Raw genomic sequence first — 17,959 nt, 5'->3', positions numbered from 1 at the left:
GGGGGGGGAAGGGCGTATCGTCAAAGGGAAAGAAAATGGGGATGCTGGGCGTTGACGTACCTAGCTTGTACGGAAACGGTTTGTAGATTTCCATTTCGCGCTTGTTCATTCATCTGGGATGCTTTCGATTGCTGTTCGAACACCGTACTGAAGCGGTCCTAGATCTGTCTGGCACCAGATTGACGCAATTTGCGTCAAGTGGACGTGGCCTGGTTAGAGTCCAAGAATGCTTGGGATAATTGGAACAAGGGTCAAGAGAGGAACCGCAAGGACATCGTCATCACGAAGGACGGGATCGTTTAGCATCGGGAGTTGGGATCTGGGCGAAATCCTCTTCATCTTCGGCTTCACGAGAGCGTTTCCCAGGACCGCTTCCATGAACATGCAATTTCTCGGCACCGAGTTCTCTATCTTCGTCTCCAGGATGCCCCGTGTCATCCAGCTCAAAATAATCATCGTCCTCAAATCCCAACTCCTCAAAGTCATCTCCAGATTGATGCAAGGAGTGGGTGTTGTCATGCGCATTGGCCTGCTCTTCTTCGGGATTGCCAAGGTCTTTATCGGCTTGTCCAGCAAGAGTTGAACCAGCACTTTTTGCGCCTTTGTCGGGGCTTGCGAAGAGATCCTCGTCCACGCCCAAAAGATCATCAGGCAATTCCGGTGTTTGCCGTGTGGTCTGGCCGGACTGATCGACGTGGTCGATAGGTATCTGCTTCCCACCCTCTGTGTCATCATACGGACCTGGTATCGCATTCCACGACTGGTGGTCTGTAGAATGACCTTGGCCAGAACCTGAAGGGACTTCATGGTGAGATGATGTTGCAGAAGCCTGACGATCACCCGAGTCCGATGAAATCCCTTGATGAAGAGTAAAACCTTCGTCGGGATTTGCTGCTGTTGCTGCTTCGGCTTCGGCTTCTGCTTCTGCTCGGGGTTCGGGTTCGGGCTCGGCCTCGGGCTCAGCTTCAGCTTCAGCTTCCGCTTCCACTTCCTCTTCCACTTCTTCATATTCTTCATACTCTACTTCTCCCTCTTCTTCTTCTCCTCCATCATAATCTTCTTCTGCCTCCTCGATATTTTGTTCTTCAAGATTGTCTTCCTCTGCTTCATCATCTTCTTCATCTTCATTACCGCCAACCTCACCTGAATCATGCTCATTCTCATAATCGTAATGGTCGGAAGTAATGTGATCCTGACCAGAACTCAGATCAACCACTTCGCCTTCTTGTCGCTCGTCAGATTGCGTTACAGAAGCATGTGCTAGTGTAGCGGTGGACTCGGTTTGTTCTTCAGAATCATAAGGACCTTCCGCAGGAAGATCAGTGCTTGACAGCACCTGCTCTAATTGTTGGTTGTCCTGGGCTTCTTCCTGAGAAGCATGGTAGAAGTTTTCGGCGTGGCCATCATCCTCATTAACCTGGGCACCAGAAGCAGAGCCGTGATCTTGTTCACGCGACAACACTTCATTTTCAATCACTTCTTGGTTCGTATCCGCATCATTTGCATGCTCGACATGGGAGCTATCTGATTTAGAAAGATCCTTGTCCAGAGCTTGGTCTGCAGAGGCTATGTGGTCACCAGGTCCCTGGTTAGCTGGCGCAACATCATCTTGGCCTTCTTCGGGCTCGGCAGGAGGCTCAGAGATAGCATTCACAGGGAGGTCGTCAGACACTCCGGTTTGCTTCTCTTGAAAGTCCCCATTATCTGCTGCTTCGGTGTCATCACCGGGCTCTTCCTCTTCTTGATTTCCATATTCGTCCCACGAATGAATAAGGGAAATACCCTTTCCCTCATCTGCGGCCATGGCCAAGTTAGAGATCTCAGCCAGAAGTGTCGATCTCGTGCTCAAAGTAAGATACAAAGGCTCTGGCTCATCGACACCATCATTATGGCACAAATGCAGGTATATATCAACGATCTGAGAGAGAGTCATCTTGGAAACGTGTAGATTATCCTATATTTTGTAAGCCAAAGAATGCATGATGTCATATGAGAATACTTACCTCACTTAGCTGGAGACCTAACGACTCTATATCAACTACTAACGCCTCATCGTCGCTAACATGTTCGCCAAGAACCTGACGACATGCAGCAAGGAGGCTGCCAAGATTTTCGTAGGCTAAGCCTTCATCCTCGAGAAAGAACGTTTCCGAAGTGTCGCCTTCCCGAGGAGGGAACAGAGAGATTTCGCTGTCTTGATACAGTACTTTGACTGGGTGTAGATAGCGCTCATGCTGCTTTGTTTCAGGGAGTTGATCCTCCTCTTCGCGCTCATGCCCAGTCTCAGGGTTTTGAACGTGTTCTTCCCCTAAGTCATGCACCGGACCCACCTCATCGGGTTCACCTCCATCAGGCTGGTCGGGGGGATGAGCTTCCGTATTGCTCAGGGCAGGGGCCTGCTTTGACTCAATGTGAACTGTGCTGTTAGTATCATCACGATGGCTAGTTGCTTCGTCGTATTGGTCGTGCTCGTTCTCATGAACACCTTCAGGGAATCGCTCTGTATCATGCTGGTTTATTCCTTCGTCTGCGGCGTTTGGTCCATGCTCCTCGGCGTTTACATGTTGGTCATGTTCATTGACAACAGGCTCGACGTGTTGGTTCTCGTCCCTTGATGGAACTGGTTGTTCCTCTAGATTCTGTTCCACAGTCTGCCCAGCTTCCACTGCGATGGCCTCGGAATCAGGAATAGGGGCATCAATATCCTCTTCGTAGTCTTCATCTACCATCTCCGACTCATATGTTACATGGCTTGAATAGAAGGTGCTAGCATTCTGGTTATGGCTGTCGGTGTTGTGATGGAACGCGTCGGTGGCAGAAGGTTCGGCGACGTCGTGCATATCGGCATCGTTTGGCGGTTCTGCAGCTGCAGCCAGGGCTTCCGGTGACGCGTCTTTGACGTCGAAGTCGTTGTCTGCGTTAGAAGGCTGGTCTTCCATGATATCAATGTCAATTTCAAAGTCATCTGCATGCCCCGGGTACGGGGATGCCATGTCCATCGAGTCACCAAGGGGATCTTCCATGGCGGGAAAAAGGATCGGCGAAACCGCGCTCATGACATATATAAATTCAACACGGATATCATAAGAACGTAAGGATGGTTAAAGATGCGGCAGCCCACTTGTGGTCTCTCAGCCTATTTCAGGTTGGACGCGTTAGAGTTCCCTAACAGGAGCGGGGGGCAAGGCAGTCGGTGGGTGACTGGAAGACGAGTGTTTTTCTGTCACGCTGTCAGATAAAAATCCGGTTCTCTCGGATTTCCGGGACCATGGAGCTGCTGGATGAAGCCATAACTCATTGACGAGGGACGCAGCAGGAGGAGTCAAGATGGGCAGCCTCTGTTTGCAGTAAGCGAGAGGCTAGCGCCGTGCACGGGCCGCAGCCCGGAACCTCCATTGCAGACGGAGAGAACAACACAGCGGGATGGTCTACCTGGCCTCCACGCTGCTCCGAGTCCCCCTTCAACGTCCACCCCGATGACCACTATCCTTTAAGGGCTTCTGACCTCGGTGTTGGCGCAATCATGGTTTGTCCCATTCCATTCCCCGATTTCATTTCATGCCTTCTGATGGCGCCACACACAGGTCGTCCTTGCGGCTTCAATTTGCACCCGCGGCGGGAAGCCAGTCCTCTCGCGACAATTCAGAGAGATCGCCCGGTCCCGGATTGAAGCCCTTCTTGCCTCCTTTCCTAAGCTCGCCGATTCAGGCACGCAACATACGACCGTCGAGCAAGATAATGTTCGCTTTGTCTACCAGCCGTTGGACGAGCTGTACATTGTGCTCATCACCAACCGCCAATCGAACATTCTTCAGGACATCGACAGTCTACACCTTTTCGCCCAGGTGACTACAAGCATCTGCAAGAGCCTGGATGAGCGAGAGATCTTGCGAAATGCCTTCGAACTTCTCAGTGCATTCGATGAGCTGGTCACCTTAGGGTACCGGGAGAACTTGTCTCTCGGCCAGATCAAGACATTCTTGGAGATGGAGAGTCACGAGGAGAGGATCCAGGAGATCATCGAAAGGGTACTGGAATTTCCTGACGGCTTCAAATGCGGGTTGGCTAATACTGTCGTAGAACAAGGAACTCGAGGCAAGCGAGGAACGAAAGAGAAAGGCGAAACAGCTGGAGCTTCAGCGCAAAGAGGCTGCCCGGAGCGGCCGTGGCATCGCTCCCCGAACGCCTTCCTACCCTGTATACACGCCTCCTTCCCGCCCATCGGTGCCTGAAACCTACGACACGTATGAAGCAGAAAAGAAGAAATCTTTCGCCAAGTACGTTTTTGCCCGGAATCCACTTGCTCCTGTCTTTTGCTAACCGACGACAGGCCACTCCCGACTCGTGGAAAAGGAATGCAGCTTGGCAAGAAATCTAAGACTACTGATATCTATGAGAAAGTCCGCGGCGACTTAGGTCCCGAAGCCGAAGAGTCCACCCCTCTTGTCACCCCACAGGCCGCTACTCCGGACAAGATACCATCCGCCCGTCCTTCTGTGTCCGCGGACCGAGAAGCTGTTCACGTAACGGTTGCCGAGACTATATCAGCCAGATTAACCCGGGAGGGTGCTTTGAAGTCATTCGAAGTCAAGGGTGACCTCCAGCTTCGCATCTCCGACCCCTCTTTCACGAAGATCAAACTGGATTTGATTGCGAACCCAACGCACGGTGCACAATTCCGGACTCATCCCAATGTGGATAAAGCTCTTTTCACCAATTCAAATATTATCCAGCTCAAGGACACTTCCAAACGTTTCCCTGCCAACAACTCCATTGGTGTTCTGAGATGGCGCGTTGCCAGCACGGGTTCTGAGAATGCAGATATCCTTCCAATCACGTTCACTGTGTGGGTCAACAAGGGCTCGGATTCGACTACTGTCACGATCGAGTACGAGTTCACGGGCTCGGATAGTCTGCGCGATGTGACTGTCACTATTCCTTATGGCACCACAGAGCCAACCGTCTCCAGCTTCGATGCAGTGTACGAAGTGTCCGGCGACAGCCTTGACTGGAACATCGGCACTGTCGATGCAACCAACGCCTCGGGCAGTTTTGAGTTCGAGTCCGTGGGTGGTGACGGCGACGAAAATGAGTTCTTCCCCATGAGTGTCCGCTTCTCCAAGACCAATCCTTTTGTCGAGGTTGATGTCTCAAGTGTCTCTCTGCTGGAGATGAACGAAGACGTTGGCTTCTCCAAAGACGTGAAGAGCGTCGCCGAAGGATACGTGATTGAGTGAACGGGATGAGGAAACTATGAATAGCTTGACAATTAATGATGCTGGGATTGCTCGTTTGTTTTTATCTTCATACCGGATTGTTCTTTCAGATTCTCTTTGCCCTCTACGAAGACTTGGATCCATACCACATATTACTCTTGGGGTGAATTCGACGTTTGTTACATGGGCCAGTCCTGAGGATCGGATTCAGCAAACAATGGAGAGTAAGTTGTGACAAGAAATGTAACAAAAACAGAACAATGGCTACTCTGGATTTCAACAGAGCCATTCGTACCCTCATTGCAAAAAGGTTATAGATGTATTCAGGGAAACTGGTATGCAAGCTGTTTTTGTGTATATCGACTGAACAGTTGGGTTCTCTACAAAAATCCAGGATAAAACTAATCGGCTGTTGCGAATACTCTGCTTCGTGCCACCCTTTCCAGGACGTATCACGGAGTCAATTAACTAAATTTGATAGGAGTTCTGTAGCTATACAGCAATTTTCTAAACAATCGTCTGTTTCCTCCAGGGTCAGATAGGTATTTATTCCGTAAATGGTGTATTTCTTCATCAGGCATTTACTGATCCAATCGTTCTCACGTTAAACAGCATAGACCCTGCATGCATGTGATTACCTCGATATAGGGAGTGCATTGCATTAGTTAGCCTGCAAGTAACGTAGGGACGCTACCAGGGGCTAGATATGCATGCAGTCGAGTAGGATGCGAGATAGCGATTCGATCACGGTTCTATCATATCCTTAGTCAGATTCTGTCTGGATCTAGTCTCCCCTTCCATTCTGCTACACATTCCTAACCTAGATCCTATGTGTTCATTATTAATTCTCCCTTCGATCACACGGTTGAGGCATATGATCATAGATGAACTGAGCAGCTTCCTGATTCCATCAATGCGACCTTCCCTTTGCCTGGAGATGCCCCGTCACGTCGACATTGACCACGTTGACGAGTAACTTTTCTCTTAGTCTCTTCTCTACTGAGACTAGCGGCCCCTTGTGATAAAGTTCCCATTTTAAAAGAGATAACCATGTCATTATCCATCTATCGTAGGTACAGTGTTTCAGTTGTTTGGAGCGGACTTCGCCGTTAGTCGGTTGGCTCTTTCCTTAATTGGGTCTCAAGGTGTGGATGGACTACAGGGGGGATGGATGGACTCGTACGACTTATACTACTAACTACTATATTTATTCTCTCTGGATCCGCAACCTCATCTGGCAAGTCTCTAAGTAGAGACCCTTGCAGTTGAGCATCCGCCATCAATACTTCCCCACGAGAGTCGAGTTATAGTGGTGGGGACTGTCGGCAACAGTAATCCGCCATTTCTACGCCAGTAGACACCAAAGGAAGCATCCTGAGGCATTTCTGGATTCCTTATTCTTTGGAAATCGCTTCCATCACGATTAGCGCGGACATGAGCCCTCCACACTCTTTACTGACGCAAATTTAGCACCAAGATAGGGATGGATGTCCCACCACCCACCACCGCCTGCGACTTTATCCGCCGATGAGTGACTGTAACCCCGCAGCAGCTTGTTGTCACACAAGTCACACCTCCCATTCTCTGCTTGGAGAACCCCGCAGTGATTTCAACTTGGCTGCCAGCAGTCGTCTCGAGCATGCTATTGTGTGCGCCCACTGAAAAGGCCTCAAGTAATGCTGGAGCTCTGGCAGAAAAGAAAAAAAAAGAAGATGTGGGGTGAGTACTAAAGATGCACTGTCAATCCTCTCTCTGACCTTAATTTTTGTTCCTTCCCTAGTCTGTTAGCTTATTCAATATACCTAGACTAGGTAGGACCGGAGGGTCTCCGGCACATGCCTCCCTACAGTACGGATAACGCCATCTTGAGCAATAGAATACGTCAAGATTATAGCCTTCGTTCCTCCCCGAACATAACCGCGGATCGGGGAGGCATGGCAACCCTTGCTCAAAGCTCACCGATTGGACTCTCTCAATGCACCAGTGGATGTTGCTTTGCTGACAGATCGAATGGTCGCATTAACAGGGGTCTCACATGGAGTTCCAGCAATCTATGGCGGTCTGGCCAGTTACCAGTACCATCTCTGCCACACGCGAGAACTGCGCCAAAACTACGCATTGTGGTCTCCCCAGAGCTAAAGAATTGACAGAAGTGGATCCAAATGGAGGGACGCATGAACTGTTGGTCGAGTCGACCTCGGGTTTATCGCCGCCACCCGAAGCGTCATCAACAACTTCCCAAGATTATTGCTAACATTAGCTACACACCTATAGCTAGTACAGTCGGACTCAAGACAGCCGGGGACCTATTGACGCGCAATCCAGGTGAATGATATTGATAAAGAGGGAGAGAGCAAAAATGTGATGAAGAGGGGAAGCAAACGCCTACAACAATCATAATCAGCATTGTCTCACAATCACTCACTTCACCCACAACGAGCCTATGAGGCCACATCCTGTATTGATAGTTCTTCGGCCAGTTGCCCTCTCTTGGACGGCGGTGCATAGGGCTGTCAACTGTCTCAAGACTCGCCTGTGGAGACCTGATAATCTACTCGTTTACCGGCGCTTTCCTCTGTCATTCGTCCATCCAAAGTCACATAACCAGCTTCGAAGGACGGAACCATGCTCAAAATGCCGGTGACGTCTTCTTGGCGGGGGATGGTTTGTGTCTTGATCTGGGTCCCTCGCCAATGAAGAAGTCAAAGCTCGTCCCAGAACGCTGTCAAAGGGACGTTAAAAGCCGACTAGGACTATAATCTCGATAAGAGGCTCTAGAGCACGCATCACCATTGGCCCAACAACGGGCAGTGCATCACGCAGCTAGTTTCAAACTCTACGCGCTAAAAAAGACCATTCATCTAGAACTAACGACTGAATCTCTATAGAGAAGACCTTCGTTAGAGAGGCAAGGTCTCGAGCTTTGGAAAATAACAATGTGAACAATGATCTCTGCAGGGTTTCGTTGCCACTTTTGTCGCCTCTTAAGCGCAATCAAAGAACCGGAGCTCTAATCCGATAGTCAACCTGGTTTGAACTCCCTCTACCTGGTCTAGCCCCAAGCCTGGAGCTCTAATCGTGAGTTTACGATGCCAATGACTTTTGACTTGTCCTAACAGAAGCTCTCCCAGCATTAATATTCCCCACTCGCGTTTGCTTTCCGGGCATTTGCAGTCGATATTGTCTGCAGTAACTCGCTCTACTTGGAGTTCATGCCATAATATATGTTCATGAACCTACATCTGGTTCTTACTGTATATGACGCATTTTCTTTTACATGCGTCCGACCTGAGCCTGGATGCTTGAACTTTCCATTTGTCAATTTCTTTCCGTTTTCTTGACCAGAAACCAACTTCTGAACAAATATCTTTTTGTCATCCCGAATAAGGCTTCATAACTTTAACAAGATATTACGCGGCCAATTGTCAACTCCCTGTTAGGACTCAACTCCGTTGGTAATTGACCGGGTTTGGTATCAGAGTGTGACCAGCCTCTCAAGGTTGGATGACCGAACAATTTCTCAACAGCTCTTGCTAATTCTTCTGACAGATATACGGCCTCAATTAGTATCTTTTGACAGACCGCTTTATTCCAACCTTCCCAAATGGATAGCATGAATTTCCAGAAATGGTCAGTGCAGCCATGCTATGGCCTGTCTTATCAAGATACGGAAACATGCAGTCCGTTATCGACAACGGTAGGCCTGCGTCCTTCCTGAATCTTTCAGAAGCTCGGCTGAAGGAATTTCTGCAGGACGACAGAAAATCTCCCACTAAGGAGCAAGAATCCAATAACTCTAAGAAGATGGCAATTCCCAGGCTCCCTGAAGGGGCAGAGACTGCGTTCAGTTCCCTCGGACGATTTCACCGCCGCCATGTCCGTCGAGCCTGTGAATCTTGCCGCCAACGGAAAACAAAATGCACCGGTGACAAGTCCGGTTGTAGGAATTGTCGGGAAGCAGGGATTATTTGTTGCTACACTGACGGTAAGAGGGAGAAGTCCAAACGGTAACAGCGTACCTCTTTCCAGAGCCACGGAGGGGACGAGAGAGACAGCTGACACGATACTATAGGCAGCTTGCAACTTTGTCTGCCAAGGTCCAGGCTTACGAGGAAGTCATTCGAAAGATCAGTCTCCGTTTTGGAGTTTCGGATGAGCAGTTGATGAGCAGTGCAATGACCCTGGTACGTGCCGGCATAATCCACCTCTCCGACCCGTCTGACGATGTCAGGACGCAAGCCAGAGTGGTCTCGGCTGCCAGTCTGATATAACATCTGCAATTTCACGAGGCCGAGAGCTGCTCTGTGGCGAGAGTGCAGAACGAAGGACTTCACGCTCGCCCTCGACGGGATCCCTCGGTGAGACCGACCGAGTGGAAGAAGACTTCAATAGAGACGAATCTGCACGCGCCACCGGTTTCATCGGAAAAAGCTCCGAAATATCGTGGTTGCAGAGACTTTGCAAGGAAGTCAATGGTGAATCTGTCAGAAAATCAGATGCTCGCTCTGAATTTGCAGAGACTGGACAATCATCTCCTCCTCTTACGCCGGGGAGAGATGGTCAAAATGAGGCTCTAATAGCGTCTCTGAATTATTATGCAGATAATATGGACATGGCTCTCCCTGAACAGGTGGACTCTCATGAAATCCCTCCGCGTGAGGTCGCTAATAGACTATTCGGGGTCTACCTCACGTCGGTGCATCCCTCATTTCCAATTATTGGGATGTCAACGTTTGTCTCCCAGTACCAGTTGTTCTTCAGTCAACCATCGGTCAAACCGGGGAACAAGTGGCTGGCGATTCTGAATTTGATCTTCGCCATTGCTGCTGTATACTCTCATCTGGTTCATGCGGAGTGGGAGGCCAACGAAAATGACCATACTGTTTACTTCTCACGGGCGAGAGTACTCAGCATGAAAGATCCACTCTTCGATCATCCAGATCTGCAGCAGCTGCAGGTCGAGGGTTTAACATCTTTTTACCTTTTGGCAACGGGCCAGATCAACAGGTAGGTGGATTCATAACTAATTGTATTACAAATTATAACTTTTTCTGACGGTATATTCGCAGATCATGGAAGGTCTCCGGAAGCGCAGTGCGTGGAGCCATGGCACTTGGACTTCACCTGAGGAACGTCGGAATCTACACGTCTGATACGTCCAAGGAAATACGATATCGCGTTTGGTGGTCACTATACACTATGGACCACCTGCTCAGCGTGATGACTGGACGACCTTCTTGCATTGTCGACTGTACTTGCACAACACCTCTCCCGATCCCCTTTGATGAGAGTGAATTCCAAAGGGAAGAGGTGGCCCAACTCCTAAGTAATCCCTCGCGGAAGGGTTTATGGGTCCAAGATTGGACTCCCCCCTGCTCCAGCATACCCAGCCCATCTCAGGCCGATGATCCGACCACGGAGGTGAGCATGTCGAAAGGTTCAGAGACTGGAGCTAGTGAGTGGCTGAAGTCGCTCCCGCCAAGCATGTCACTCTATTTCTTTCACCTGGCGACGCTCACTTCGATCGCCAAACGAGTCAACATGAAACTGTACAGCGCTGAGGCTGTGCAATCACCTTGGCCCAGCTTCGAATTCACCATCCAAAGCCTCATCATGGAGACTAATTCGTGGGTGCTGAATCTACCGGAAGCGTATGATTTCACCTCCGGGCAGACATCACAATCCACGGTGACTCAGAAAACGGGCCTCGCGTTTCCGTACTATAGTACGAAGATCGCGATTACCCGACCCTGCCTCTGCCGTCTGGAGCAGCATTGTCAGACCGACGGAACCTATGACTTCTGCAGCAAGACGGGAGCCGAATGTGTGGAGTCGGCTTGTCAGATCATCAAGCTGCTGCCTGAAACGCCGGATGCAGTTTTGCTGAACAAGATATCGCCCTGGTGGTGTTCGCTGCACTACATCATGCAGGCCACCACGGTCCTGCTGTTGGAGCTGTCGTTCCGAGCCGAGCACGTCCCCGAAAAGGGCGTCGAGGTGTCCCAAGCGGCCAAAAAGGCCGTGGAATGGCTGCACGAGCTGTCGAAGTCGAGTTCCTCGGCGCACCGAGCATGGAAGCTGTGTGACGACTTTCTGCGGCGGCTGGCACCGCAGGTGGGCATCGACGTCAGTGATCTGCCAGGGGAGGAACCGGCCATTGATCCGGCGGTCAATTTCGTGGCTGCTCTGGACGGCGTATCCTGCTCGCTGATGGATCAGCAAATCCCGACGCCAATGCCGTACGTGGAGCAGCCTGACACGCTGGATTTTCTCCAACCCGAGAAGCAGCAGTCGACTCTGCGGAATAGCAATTACGATGATTACCTGCCTTATGATCCTGCAACTGGCCAAATCACTGGATCGTTCTTCCCCACGTCGACTAACATCGATCTTGATCTGGGATATATGTGGGACAGTTCTCCTGTCTACTAGTAGATCTCCAGTCTGGTGGACTCTCTTAATCAAGATTTTAAGAGATACGATGGATGCATCCGCAGTCTGCTGTGCATTATAGGTAAAGGACTCATACGTGTTAATCTTCTCTATCCATCCATCCTTTGTATATCGAAACAAAAAAGTTCTTCTTGTTGATAAAAGTTTTTCCTTGTGCCTTATCGGAACATTTATCATAATGTACAAACAGACCTGTCGATACATGAAAGTGTTTTGTGTGTAGACACTCACCTGTCTCTGTTTCTTCCCCCTTTTTTTATCTGTCAATCTTGAGGGAAAACAGTCGGGCTTGGTCTTTTTCCAAGAACAGAAGAAGAGAAATCTAGAACTATATGATATTTAACTCGAGCAATAAACAGCAATGGCCTCGGGGCCGTGATTGGTATATCTGAAATAATATTGGATTGGATATTATTCACACGAGCCAGCTTTTCCATTCTCTTTTCCTATTATGTCTCTTTCTCCTCTTTAACTCCTGTGCAACTGTGGGGTTCGGTTCCTCTTGTTTTTACTCACGACTACTACTAACAAACACAATGTTCTAGATTGGTTTGTTCACCTTTTCTTGACGACCGGAATTGATTCTAGGGCATCAACATCGATAAAACTACTTACCTACATACCTGGATACCCCTCCAAATCCCTTGAATCAGTGGGTACTGTGTCGTTGGAGTCCAGACCCCAGAATACCTGCAAACATGGGAAAGCCTCATGTCCTGCCCAGTCCCAAACATATTGAGGAAAAGAAACATTGGAATTGGGTACACAGGTAAACCAAGGGACAATGCAGACAGAACGTCTAGACCACTTTTGTTTGCCTCCTTCTTGCCTCCCGGACTCAGAAGAATCTAGTGTCTCCCAAGGTCTTGTTCGCCGAGAATTGCGCATAAAACCAATAACAGCAATAATAAAAAGCACGTGTATTGTTGTTGTTTCTTGTTTGCTGTTTTTATTTTCATTTTGCTTTGTCTGTCTTGTTAAGTCTTCGTTACAGTTCTGCAGGGAGTGAGCATAAATATATAATCGGGACGTCATTATTGTCATTATTTATCGTCATTAACAACAGCAATTTAGGTACAGTACATTACTAATTTTNCTTCTCTTCCTCAAAAAAAAAAAAGATAAGATAAAGCGAAAGCGAAAGTTAAGGTCATAGCTGTAGGTAATTACCTAGCTAAGCTAAGCTCCAGTGCCCAGTGTCCGGTGTTATCTACGTCAATATACGCTGTGAATGACGCTCCTCTCGTGGCAAGGTAGTTGTATAACCTTAGATCCTAAGCGTAAACCTAAGTTAATTACCTACTTATCAACTTAAAATGGATCTAGAGGAATAATGACGAAATGGGAATAAAAAAAACAGAGAAACAAGATTGATAGATTAGTTGGTTGGTTGATTAGCTGTGCCCAATATTAATGGTTCGTACTGTCCGTGTTCTTAAGAGACATACCTACTAGGTACGATACACTACCACTGTTGTTTTTATATAAACTATCTGAGAAAAAGAGAAATCCAGCCTAAAAAATGAAATTAAAAGTATATATATAGAAAAAAATCTCTCCTTCCTAAACAGTTCCTAGAGAACTAATGTTCATTAAATCCAGTGTTTAGTGAGAAAAAATAATGGTTATTAAATAAAAGAACATTCAGTGAACAAACTACATTTATGATCTATGGGCCGCATTATGAGATTATTGTTTTATAAGGAAACTGAGGCTTTTTATTTCTATCTAATTCAACTACTATAATATAACGTATCTAAACTATCTAAATTTTGAGGTTGTGGCGGGCAGATACTAGAAAGACAATATTTTGGGGAAAAAAAAGCACTGCTTGTATGAAACTAACGTTATTTTCTCTCTCTCTCTCTCTTTTTTTTCCCTGAAATGAACGATTTTTTCTGAAATTTAATGCTATTTGTTTAAATTCTTAACGTTTCTTCACATTGCAACGTTTCTAAAAAGAAGAAGAGAAAAAAATAACGTTTTATACCTTTGTGATGGTGAAATGATTGAAAAAAAACCATGACAACCGTTGATCAACTGGTTTTTTTTTTTCAACACCCCGGTCGTCCCGTATGGCAGGACTTACTTATTTAGGTAGTTATTAGAGCGTGCCCAGGTGTATGTATGTATGTATGTATGTATGTATGTATAATCAATCGATCGATCTATCCACAAAATCCTATATACAACAACAACCAACCAAACAAAAATCTCTTCTATTTTCTTTTTTTATGTTTTTTATTGTTTTCATTCAACTCTCCCAATTCCGCCTCCTCGCCGTAAAAAACAACCTCGTCTCTTCCTCTGGCGGCAGCGACCCAGGGAACGACGATGACATGGTGGAGGGGCTTTTATGCACAGTAGTAGGTGCAGACACATATCGGATATCCACGATCCTCGAAGCGCGGATATCGACGCTCTCGGCCCTTCGGAGGAGCCAGTTCGACCATGAATTCGCATTCATCCATAACTTAGAATTCGAATTCGAATTCAAATCTGAATTTGAATTGCTGTCGTTGGTGTTGCTGTTGCTGGTGCTGCTGGGTGACTTCCACACTCGCAGCACCAACCCCAGCAATCCGCGGCCGCTGCTGCCCGTGAATCGGTCAATGCAGTCCAGTAGCGGCAGCAGTCGGCGCCGAATTCCGCACCCGACGTGGTTCGAGTCGATTTGGTAGTCGGGGATTTGTCGTAGGGAGGCGGTGAGGGATAGGATGTCGCCTGGGGGTGACGTCTGCTGATGGTCTGCGGTGGCAGTGGCCTCAGTGTTATTATTGTTATGGTTATTATTACTATTGATCAAGTCTTCTTCTTCATCGAAACCAGGATCGATCAGCGTCGATCCTAGAAAGATGGTCTTCGTCCGCAGCGCAAAGAAGCGGGTCATCTCGCCGAGATGGAATGAGTCGCAGGCGCGTGAGTTGCTGAAGCCCCAGCGGCACTGGATGGGGCGCGATTTTGTCGTCGTAGCCGTTGTCGTCGTCGAGGTAGCACCTGCATGAGGAAGGGACGGGGTTGTCCTAACTTCAGCAGGGTCGTCTTCCAGTGCGCCGTAAAGACGGAGGAAATGAGCTTGGAGATCGGTGATGGTGTTCAGGACGCATTGGCGTCTGTAGTATAATTCCTCTGTGCAAGCGTTAGCGGAACTCTGCAAGGTTCCTGGACTTTCTCTTTTGATCACTGAGAACTTGCTTATCCCCAGTACCTTCTATACCATTCGGCAGATATGCCCAGCGCGGGCTATCAAGATCAGGACGACCGACCCCATTGACCCAGTTCGCGGACCCAAGCAATATCAGACTGTGGGTGAGGACCTGAAACGTGGCACCCTCGTCAAGGAACATGGCTATATAAATGATCTGTCGGATACGCTCTTCGCCGAGCTTCAACAGCGCCGGGCTGAACGTCGTGAGACTGACTTTGCTGCCTTTCACGGAGGCAACATATCCCGCTCGCTTGAGTGTATCGTGGAGGATTTGCGGCGAGTTGAAGAGATCGGCTATATCGATCAGGCTGGCGATGAGCGATACGGGCTGATGGCGGATCTCCTCGTCTAGCTGTGTCTCCTTCTGATTATCACCCGGCGAGTTCAGACAGAGTACTTTGAGAAATATTTCCAGAACGTCTATTCTATGTTTCCCTGACAGGCGGCTCACGCGGAGAGTCACCAGAGGCAAGTCGTCTTGAAGACGAGGGGATACGTCTGCAGAATCGACTTTGTCATTACTAGTAGAACTGACCGCAGAAGACGACTGCTGAGTCAGTCTGGATTTGCTTTCCTCAAATCGCCTCCCCTCAGCAAACTTGTTAGGATCCAGCAGCGCGGCGAAATAGGGGCTATTGCGCATCAGATTCGCGCTGGAAACCTGCCACCAATACCGCGCAGGGGCAGGGGCTCGAGAATGCCTGTCAACGTACTCGAGGACAACGTCCCCGTCGGAGGAGAGAACCTTTTTATATATAGGTTTGGAGGTATCCAGAGCGGCTCCGTCCCCTCGATAGCCGTTCTTAGCAGCTGTAGCCTTCCCTCCTGCCAGCGAGGGACCTCGTGGAGGACCATTCGCCGCTGGAGCTGGAGCTGGAGATGGTAACGGGGGGTATTCAGAGTCCATTATGCTCTCGAAGCCATAGACTCTTGAAAAGCGCTATGTACCCACAGGATGATGCCTCGATCCTCCCCGAGAGATTTTTCAGTGGACGCGAAAATGGACAGACACGTCTATCCATCCAGCTTGCTCCTTACTCTAACAGACCTTGACGAGCAGCAGGACGTTTTAAAAACCCAGCTCAAGCTCGTCTCAAGCAAGCGGTGGCTCAGAGGCATCTGACTCGACTGCGTTAGAGCAAACCGTCATGACGGGAAGTAAAACCAAAAAGAAATAGGCCTAATAAATGTGTATAAAAAAAGAAATGGTAAGAAAGGTAGTAGGAAATATGTAGGACTATCCAGGGTTGAATTAGGATGTTATTATACGCCACACTTCATCTTGACAATCTTCATGTTTGATGCGATTTGTCAGAGCATCCTGCGGGTTCCAGTTCGGCAAGGCAAGACAAGGCAAGGCTTGGATTGGTTGGTCTGTTCACGTGATGGGCCTTATTAATAGCATCTATCTGATTTACCACTCAACAAGATATCTTCAACCGTCTACCAGAAGGGAAAAAGGAGGCAGTTCTTTTAAGATAGTTTATTTTTTTCGTCTATTTATGCTATATACTTTCTTTTCTTTTCACCCGTCCCGTAGAATTATGTACAGTACAGTACACACATACAATACATACAATAAACGGCTGAATCATCAAGACCTCACACATATATATATATATGATTGTACTCATACTTCGACGCTCCGCACCTCAGTAGAAGGCGTCGCGCCCGTACTTTCCGTCGCCTTCTCTGTCGTGCTCAAGACCCCTCCGCCTCCCGTCTCTGCGTCTGAAAGCTGCTGCTCGGTAGAAGCGATCGTCTTCGGCTTCATCAACGGCCAGTGGCCCTTCTTTTCGTTGTACATCATGCACAGGAACCCCACAATCACTGCCAGCCAGTAGAGATTGTAGGACAGCACCGTCCCGTATGTTGCGGAGTTGGTCCATCCTAAGATCGCGTTGAAGATGCCCCATCCTCCGCCGCCGTTGAGCTCGGGACTGCAGCACTGTTCTGTGGGTTAGTCGATGCGCCAGTAAGGAAAGGTGCAGGGATACGAACATTCACATGCCACACGCTCTGTCGGATGTTGTAAGAACCAGGGCCGGCCCCGTTTTCTGCAGCGTCGCCGCCGGTCATGTGGTTCCACTGGTTGGTTCGTCAGCTTCTGGTTGACGGATGCACACAGCAAAATAAATGTCATACCGTATTCATTTCAAAGTAACCGACAGATCTGGTAAATAGACCAGCCGCGACAAGATACAGGACGCAGGTGGAGACGATTAAGAATAGCTGGATTGGAGCAAAATTTCCTCCTCTGGGATCTCATTGTAAGTAAGGTGGACTCGAGAGCGTCAAGTGGTCGACTCGACTTACTTATAGATCAGATAGCCCACGAGACACCCGGCCAACAGACCCGAAATCGTTGCAACGGGAATGGACGATGCTGGAACTCCAAGGCTGACCCCGCCAATAAAGACGACAGCCTCCAGGCCCTCTCTCAGCACGGTGATAAACGGAAGCAAAAACATGGCGTATTTCTCGCCCCATCGCTTCAACCGGAAGCTGAATTTCCCGACAGACGCGCGGTCTTTCGCCTCGAGGGCCTTGGCGATCTTCACCCGCCATTTTTCCTGCATCTTGGAGACGCGCAGGATAGCAGCGCCCATGATGGTGATGATAATGGTGGCGATCAAGCTGAAAATGCCCTCCCAAAGCTCCTCCGCCGCGCCCCAGCCATCAATGCCGAGGCCATAAAACGCACCAATGAGGCCGCAACCGGTGATGATACATATTAACAGGCCTAATCCTGTCGCAAGCCATACCTAAATGAGAGTCAACGGGTCGTTTTCCACAAAAATGTCAATAGCCGTACCTGCTTTCGTAGTTTTTTATATACTACGATATCCCGATCTGGGCCTATTTGTTGCTGGATGAAAGCCAGAAGAATCGATACAACAATGCAGGTCTCCAATGTCTCGCGGAAAACGATGAAAAAGACTGGCGGCCATTAGTATATTACTTCTCGGAGGTGCCCATTGGCGTATAGTCCTTACCAGGTACTGCAAAGACATTGACCATTTTGATTGATGACGGCTGCTGAGCAGCTCGTCCAGACTCGACAGACAGTTTTGTGTCTAGG

General features: G+C 48.7%; 5 protein-coding genes across 5 annotated transcripts; 2 read left to right on the top strand and 3 right to left on the bottom strand.

Annotated features, from left to right (window-relative positions):
* Positions 1-280: 280 nt before the first annotated feature.
* On the bottom strand, positions 281-3,023 carry VTN77DRAFT_8057 (uncharacterized protein; the record flags this gene model as incomplete). The annotated part of the gene is made up of 2 exons (XM_069424513.1): positions 281-1,954; positions 2,004-3,023. 2 exons carry the CDS (start codon positions 3,021-3,023, stop codon positions 281-283), a joined length of 2,694 nt encoding a protein of 897 aa, XP_069274927.1.
* A 500-nt stretch (positions 3,024-3,523) lies between these two features.
* VTN77DRAFT_8056 (uncharacterized protein) lies at positions 3,524-5,237 on the top strand (the record flags this gene model as incomplete). The annotated part of the gene is made up of 4 exons (XM_069424512.1): positions 3,524-3,526; positions 3,585-4,028; positions 4,081-4,277; positions 4,331-5,237. The coding sequence occupies 4 exons, from the start codon at positions 3,524-3,526 to the stop codon at positions 5,235-5,237; spliced, it is 1,551 nt and encodes a 516-aa protein (XP_069274926.1).
* A 3,583-nt stretch (positions 5,238-8,820) lies between these two features.
* VTN77DRAFT_8055 (uncharacterized protein) lies at positions 8,821-11,648 on the top strand (the record flags this gene model as incomplete). Its single annotated transcript, XM_069424511.1, has 5 exons — positions 8,821-8,913; positions 8,970-9,223; positions 9,289-9,400; positions 9,448-10,223; positions 10,286-11,648. 5 exons carry the CDS (start codon positions 8,821-8,823, stop codon positions 11,646-11,648), a joined length of 2,598 nt encoding a protein of 865 aa, XP_069274925.1.
* A 2,275-nt stretch (positions 11,649-13,923) lies between these two features.
* VTN77DRAFT_8054 (uncharacterized protein) lies at positions 13,924-15,784 on the bottom strand (the record flags this gene model as incomplete). The annotated part of the gene is made up of 2 exons (XM_069424510.1): positions 13,924-14,798; positions 14,878-15,784. 2 exons carry the CDS (start codon positions 15,782-15,784, stop codon positions 13,924-13,926), a joined length of 1,782 nt encoding a protein of 593 aa, XP_069274924.1.
* Positions 15,785-16,507: 723 nt separating this feature from the next.
* On the bottom strand, positions 16,508-17,898 carry VTN77DRAFT_8053 (uncharacterized protein; the record flags this gene model as incomplete). Its single annotated transcript, XM_069424509.1, has 6 exons — positions 16,508-16,825; positions 16,879-16,965; positions 17,023-17,134; positions 17,194-17,642; positions 17,693-17,817; positions 17,874-17,898. 6 exons carry the CDS (start codon positions 17,896-17,898, stop codon positions 16,508-16,510), a joined length of 1,116 nt encoding a protein of 371 aa, XP_069274923.1.
* Between the last annotated feature and the right edge of the window lie 61 nt (positions 17,899-17,959).

Source organism: Rasamsonia byssochlamydoides (assembly GCF_041956645.1).
Source record: "Rasamsonia byssochlamydoides strain NRRL 3658 unplaced genomic scaffold VTN77scaffold_68, whole genome shotgun sequence".
Taxonomy (NCBI): domain Eukaryota; kingdom Fungi; phylum Ascomycota; class Eurotiomycetes; order Eurotiales; family Trichocomaceae; genus Rasamsonia; species Rasamsonia byssochlamydoides.
The sequence above is the reverse complement of the archived record's forward strand: the minus strand, read 5'-3'. Positions and strand labels throughout refer to the sequence as shown.